At 45.3% G+C, this 6,464-nt stretch overlaps 3 protein-coding genes and 2 non-coding genes; 2 read left to right on the forward strand and 3 right to left on the reverse strand.

The window, feature by feature from the left end:
• Window positions 1-270: 270 nt before the first annotated feature.
• CNAG_07368 (calcium activated cation channel protein) lies at window positions 271-3,445 on the forward strand. XM_012190959.1 has 19 exons: window positions 271-358; window positions 419-472; window positions 553-565; window positions 612-768; window positions 837-1,071; window positions 1,125-1,338; window positions 1,395-1,502; window positions 1,549-1,568; window positions 1,631-1,666; window positions 1,751-1,921; window positions 1,980-2,012; window positions 2,053-2,087; window positions 2,149-2,175; window positions 2,223-2,253; window positions 2,316-2,398; window positions 2,449-2,718; window positions 2,777-3,034; window positions 3,091-3,211; window positions 3,264-3,445. The coding sequence occupies exons 1-18, from the start codon at window positions 344-346 to the stop codon at window positions 3,194-3,196; spliced, it is 1,866 nt and encodes a 621-aa protein (XP_012046349.1). The 5' UTR covers window positions 271-343; the 3' UTR covers window positions 3,197-3,211; window positions 3,264-3,445.
• On the reverse strand, window positions 1,745-3,410 carry CNAG_12072. The gene is made up of 3 exons (XR_001045359.1): window positions 3,083-3,410; window positions 2,213-3,000; window positions 1,745-2,144 (listed from the first exon to the last, which is right to left on the reverse strand). It is a non-coding gene; the product is annotated as a hypothetical RNA (non-coding RNA).
• Window positions 3,446-3,477: 32 nt separating the features above from the next.
• CNAG_00554 (inositol phosphorylsphingolipid-phospholipase C) lies at window positions 3,478-5,742 on the reverse strand. XM_012191406.1 has 5 exons: window positions 5,478-5,742; window positions 5,246-5,419; window positions 4,990-5,176; window positions 4,827-4,943; window positions 3,478-4,765 (listed from the first exon to the last, which is right to left on the reverse strand). Exons 1-5 carry the CDS (start codon window positions 5,540-5,542, stop codon window positions 3,719-3,721), a joined length of 1,590 nt encoding a protein of 529 aa, XP_012046796.1. The 5' UTR covers window positions 5,543-5,742; the 3' UTR covers window positions 3,478-3,718.
• On the forward strand, window positions 3,752-4,206 carry CNAG_12073. XR_001045360.1 has 2 exons: window positions 3,752-3,920; window positions 4,002-4,206. It is a non-coding gene; the product is annotated as a hypothetical RNA (non-coding RNA).
• Window positions 5,743-5,845: 103 nt separating the features above from the next.
• Window positions 5,846-6,464, reverse strand: part of CNAG_00555 — a 1,931-nt gene continuing 1,312 nt past the window's right edge. The window contains 2 exons of the mRNA XM_012191408.1: window positions 6,409-6,464; window positions 5,846-6,360 (listed from right to left, as the gene is read on the reverse strand). The exon at window positions 6,409-6,464 is cut by the window's right edge and continues 702 nt beyond it. In XM_012191408.1, coding sequence (XP_012046798.1) covers window positions 5,959-6,360; window positions 6,409-6,464 — 458 coding nt within the window. In that variant the 3' untranslated portion in view covers window positions 5,846-5,958.

The following is a 6,464-nucleotide window of genomic DNA, read 5'->3' on the forward strand; positions in this document are numbered from 1 at the left end:
TGCATATACCAAGATAGATTTTATCTAAGGAGAACCCCACATATAGCTAGCCTATGGTGGATTAAGTACCTATAGTGAACTAAGTAAACGAAAGTAAAAGTGCTATAAAGCATACCATTTCAACAACGACTCTACACTGACCGCTCCTTGATTCTTGCGGTGACCTCCGTCATGTCGATAAGTGGGTGCTCGAGTGATGTGACATGGCCGTTGGGCCATTGCATTACAGCGGGGGGCCATCATCACGTTCTTCATACAATCAATAATAGCATTACTATTGAATTGATCGTCTGATCGTACCATCCTAGAAACCCCGTTCCCACACAAACTCTCCACCTTCAGCATGGGAGACGCTCTTGTAAGTACCATTACCCTGCCCACACGAAGCAATATTTGTCAGTCTGACTCAACCTCGCAGTCAGTCGAGGAGCAGCGTTCTGTCCTTAGCTTCAGATGTTCTGCTCCAGAGTCAGTGAGTGATGCACATAATTTACGTGGAACTACCATAAGACACCCAAATAACTATATGCCCATTTATGTCAAAATCTTAAGGACACGATAACGAGTAAGTAACATTAGAAACCCAACTCAGGGGTCTGATATGAATGAAGAGCTTGTCAAACGATGTCGAGCCATGGTCGTCAAACTTTTGCCAGTGGAAGTTGAGCTTTCCCAGATTACAGATGCTACTAGTAGTATTATTACGCCCCAGGTCATTACCTCTTTCGCCAAATCTGGCGGAGATTTTGGGGAAGCAGTTCCTTTTGCGTGAGTACTAACAGTACCTGTTATCCTACCAGCCCCCTACAGATTCAGGATTGATCAAATCGTCACAGGCTGCTCAGAGCCAAGGCAATGTTCATGAATGAAGCTAATAAAAATCCGGCAGATTACGACGAGAATTTGTGCAGAGCTACAGCGGCAGAGGTACTAGCACGTAGGATTGTTCACAATCTACCAGTTGATAAGTTAGAGAGCGTAATGAGCGCCAGATACCGGTACCGCGAGAGTGACGGTGATGAATCGGCTCCTAGTAGTGCTCTGGAGACCGCCATCGATCAGCATGGTACAGTGAGTTCTATTCGGTCATGTTTGCCTCCTATGGTTTAAGCCCCGTGTTTTAGATTTTCTTGTCTTCATCTGAGGCTCAACACGTCGTGAACTCCCTATGGAGAGGTGACTGGATCCAACGAAACAATGATAACATGGATATCGATTACGTTCCATATCAAGCGGCGGAATCCAGTAGCTTCTGGGCCCATCTCAATCCCGACCGTATGTCAGTCCCGAGATACCAGTCAACGTTTAAGATGGTGGTATGGACGATATTTCTTTTTGGTAAGCTTGTTTGGTCTTCACAGTCATTAAGATTTTGACAAGAGGCTATTGATTAGTCTATTCACAAAGCGTCCAGAGCCCCCTAGAATCATTCAACTCGGAGAGAAACTGGGATGGTTACGAAATCGTTTTATACCTGATGGCCGCTGCGTTTTTGATCGAAGGTAATTTGAAACCACCATTTCCTTTTTGTTCTGACAAATGTCAAAGAGATTGTTAAAATATCCAAAGTATGCGCCGAGGCGTCAAAATTCTCATGGTGAATGCTTGTGCTGAAAAATATATTCAATAGATTATACGAATTGCGCCCAGACCAATGGCCACAGTAGTACGTCTACAGATGTAGAGAGGACTTAAGCTGGCATTTCCCAAGATAAGTTCTACAAAATTAATCGACTTACCCATTAAATAGGGCTTCTGGACCATTGTCAACTTGATTACCGACTGTCTTCTTCTCACAGCTTTTGGTCTTCGGGTCGCCGGCCTCAGCCTTGATGCAAGTAAAGACGATCAGGCTCAGCTTTTGCATTTCCGGAGCTTCCAAGTTCTCAGTTGCGTGGCGCCCTTCATCTGGATGAAACTGGTAAATATAAAGCAAGAAAAAAGGACAAACGCAATACTCATAGCTTCTCATATGACAGTTGACTGTATTCGATGGCTTCAAGATAGAAAGTGTAGATTATTTCTCCTACTGCTTTGGCTGACGCAACACAGGTCGGGACACTTCAAGTTGTAGTCGCCAGGATGCTGTCAGTATATAGATATATCAATCCACGAATCATTGCTGATAACTTCTCCCTAATCGTCTAGTCGAGAGTCAACTATTTTCTTTATTCTGTAGGCAATTCACGCTGTTGCACCAGATTGCGCTTACTGTGGGGAAGACTTGCTATCATGGGCATTGGGTTTGTACAGGTGAACATGTCCCTCCGATTATCTGTCCCTATGGAAAATGGTCCTAACTTCATTATTAACAGTCGTTATATGCCCTGGACGCTGCAGATGGAGAATCTGGGGGCCGAGGTATTGTTATCAATAACCTCATTCAGGCTCTTCTGGGGTAAGTGTATTCTTTCTGGCTATATGCATTGTTGATATATGGCTTGGCAGAGCCCCCGACTTTGATTCGCCCTCGGAACGATTCGGCTATCCTTTCGGACTTATCATTTTCTACGGATGGAACTTCGTAGCAACCATCATCCTTGTCAACGTTTTAATTGCTCTGTTCGGATCCGCCTATTCCGACGTGACCGATAATGAGACGGACGAATACCTGGTTTTCTTTGCCCATAAAACTATAGACTTGATCCGTGCTCCAGACTCATACGTTTACTCAGCACCATTCAACCTCATTGAAGCCTTCTTGATTGCGCCGTTCGAGTAAGCTTAAATGAAGTTTGACTATAATACTGCATGTTAATAGGCTGACCCAATACAGATGGATACTTCCCAGGGATATGTACATAGCGCTTAATCGCTACACCATGACTATTTTGTTCTTTGTACCTCTTACGTTTATTGTGCTCTTCGAAACCAACATATCCCATTCAAAGAATCGTAGCATCAGTGCATACTTCAACGAGCCTCCGCCCGATGAGGAAGGGGATCCTGTTATCGAGGATCCGACCTGCGAGGGTGACGACAACGGAGAGATATCGAGAACTAAGTTTGAAAGCCTAATCAGCGTTTTTCCAAAGTACGTATCGGCATCAACAATCCCGAGAAATATTGTCAACTGAATCACATTATTAGTCCTGCACTCACTGAGAGCCCCGTCCATCAGGAGATGGAAATCATGAGAAAGCAGTTAGATAGACTTGAAAAACTTCTATTAGAATCCAGGGATAAACCTGCCTAGAACGGCGGAATCAGGGTATGGCGGCTTCTTTCGAGCAAAGCGACAGGGTTTAATCTGACAGGGTCAGTAACCGAGTTTCTCATGATAAGAGTGAAATGATAGCGTTAAATCGACAAATGGCTCAGAAAACTGTTTCAAGATCATCGTATGAATCTTCTTGTACTACGTACCTCATTGAGGTAGATATCACCACTTGCCATGAAAAGAGACTTAACAGCAACGATGACGTAATGGATTGTATACTTTGATTGGTCGGTGGAGCTTCTGTTTCCGAGAATAAATGTCGAACTAGTATCACAGACTGTACTACTAAGTACGCGTATGAGTGGCATGGCCTCTGCGAGATAATAGTAATGCAAGCCGAAGGAAAATTGTGCACATCTTGTGTGACCAACGAACCACGAAATGACGTTAATGATGTAGCGAGCACACACACATAGAACTACTCGTGCAAAGTTTTGCTACACAAAATTGCTACACTGATTACGGAAGAACATTGAAAATAAAAGGATAACTGCCATTCTAACGATGTACATTCTCGTCCATCTCCACCACCCTCAACTCAAGCTCCATTTCCTCCGTTACTTCAGTTAAAAGACCCACCTCCCATCTGCCCCAAATGAAACCAGTATATAGGAATGTCACTGCAGCAGCACCCAAAAGTCCTGCAAGAATTGTGAAGATTGGTTGCAGCCAGCTTTTCGGTTGCCATGCTGAACCCACGGTAAGACCAACGAGTGTCAAGAGCATAACCCCGCAAATACGAAGATGCGACGTTGACGTGTGGCTTGAAATACGCGTGTAGAGACGAAGGGTCCCAAGGGCACTGCGGATGGTAGATGCTTTAGGGATGGACGATGTGGATGTTCGGGGGGAACTCGGATTGCTGGAACGGGAATGATTTTTGAACGGATCTCGTACAGCATAAACATTCGAGCCAATTGGATCAGCCTTTGATTGGGATAGGATAGGCATTAGGGGTTCAGATGAATTGTCGTGTGATAAGTTCGAAGATTCATCTTGAGGATTGGCATTGTCTGTATGTTTTTTCTTACCCGGAGTATCTATAACGAAAGTGGAAAATAGGGCGAAATGGTCTGAGTAGGAATGTAAATGGCCAGGCACCCTGTTTGTGAGAATGACCTGGGAGTCAACACATCGCAAGGAAGGCGCACTTGATACAGAATCCTGTAAGGGTTTCCCAGACTCAATATGTCCTTGGTCGGATTTATTATTCCCCCAATGGTTTTCCTCTCCATCAGTCTCATCTTTATATTTCCAAAGGAGCGGCCTTCTCCTAGCTATGGCAGGCTGTCGGAAGAAGATGTAATCCAGTCTTTTACCGCCCTTCTCCAGAACATGTTCAGGTATAGGTTTTCCGGCGGAATAAGTGTTTAGAGGAGAATCGCACGTCATGCCGTACACCTTGAGAGCCTCAGCAGGAGATGGTGGTGGGGAGATTTCGCTATTAGCCGAAGGATGAACTTGGTCGAAAGAGTCCATGAGTTGAGCATGATCTCGCATCATCGCTATGGGAATTGACCAAGGTTGGGAATTGAAGTCGCCCATCTATATGGGGCAATAGTTATTGGCTATCTTCTCGTCCTTTTTTTTGCTGGAAGATACGTACGACAAAGACATATCTTCCTTTGGCAGCTCCACCACGGACGGCATTAGCTAGTTGCCAAGATTGTGCTATCCTATGAGCCTGTCGAGTATCTGGCGGGTGTTCCCCAGCAGCGTGCATCTAATTTCACATTAGTTTTCGTCAAAGACGATCAGACAAAACCCACATGGGTGTTCCAAATTTCCACTTCCCCAAGAACCGGGTGTAATATGACGACATTGGCAGCAGCCTTCTTAACGAAAAAGTCCCCTGCAAAAGCTTGAGCCGGCGAACCAGAGAGAGAGTAGGGAAGGGCGTGGGCAGCAATAAGCGGAAAACGAGTGAAGATGGCTAGACCGGACCCCAGGGCTCCTCTAAACATTCAGAACGACAGTATGTTAGCAATTGCTACAATTTGCATTCAACAGAAGTGTGAAACTCACGTATGGAAGAACCTTGAGAAAGGCAAATTTCTCTGCACCTCTTCCCTCACCACTTCATAATCCTTATATATCCAAAGTTCCTGCAAACAGACAATATCGTAATTTGAAGATGCCAGATATTCCGCAATGGCATGGATACGAGTATGGCGGTTCTTGGCCACAATAGCAAGGCCCCTAGTATGAAAAGGTTCGTATCCATGTCGGCAAGAGGCTGCATGAGAGCGGCACTCACCAGACGTTGAAAGACAGGACCTTGAGAGTGAGATCAGGGTCTTCAGGGGGAGATTGTGAGTTCATGGTGTGATATTTGGTGGTGCGATAATTTGGTTGCTACCTGATGCTCGTCGCAGCCTGCAGTAAGATGGGGAGGTTTGGATGGAGGGGATATGAGAGACAGAGATAGAAAGAAGAGATGGGAATCCGATGCGTGGGAGAGAGGAGATCGATGAGGAGACGACGGACCGACGAACGACGAAAGAGCAAGCGTGACGTCGACGTGCGGTATGTATTTGCGACTGGTAAGTATTTTATTGGATTCCGCTATATGTCAAGCCTCTCTAAATATACACATAACAGCGGCTATCTTACTAACCAGAAGGTAGAACTCCTATAAACAATCAATGCATAACTGTCGGATGATCATCCACTGCATGTGGCAAGAGCAACTACAACTGCGAGCCAGCAGCACATACGTAATATCACCATCACCATTATCAACATGCTTTTCTATCAATGACCCATTCCTGCACCCACGGACTCAACCAGTCTCCGATGTATGCTGGACAGAGATAGCTCCCTCCGACACCACTTTCGAACCATGCGTTAGCTGCCCACCTTCCGGTAATCAACATCCATGCCCAAGTCCACGCTCTTCCCCAAAAACCTTTAACTTTTCTGCCTGTGATGCGCTTGAACATCACCTCGAGTGCACAGCCAAAGCCTGACAAGGGGAAAAGAGCAAAAATCGGGAGAAGAGCGGGTACAGGATCCATAAGATACTGGCCGAGTGCGTGCATTGCACCGGAGAAGAAGAAGGAAAGAAAAAGAATAGAAGGTGAAGAGATGGGGAGATCGAGAGCCCTTAAAATGAGAGTTGACAGCATCAGAAATTGATGCTTAAATGAATCATAAGTGGTATCCTCATTATTGATGAACTTACTTACTCTAAAGAACTGATGCCATCGACGTCCCCAAAAATCTAGCAAACTATCTGCTGCCA

The sequence above is a fragment of the Cryptococcus neoformans genome, chromosome 1, assembly GCF_000149245.1.
Source record: "Cryptococcus neoformans var. grubii H99 chromosome 1, complete sequence".
NCBI lineage: Eukaryota > Fungi > Basidiomycota > Tremellomycetes > Tremellales > Cryptococcaceae > Cryptococcus > Cryptococcus neoformans.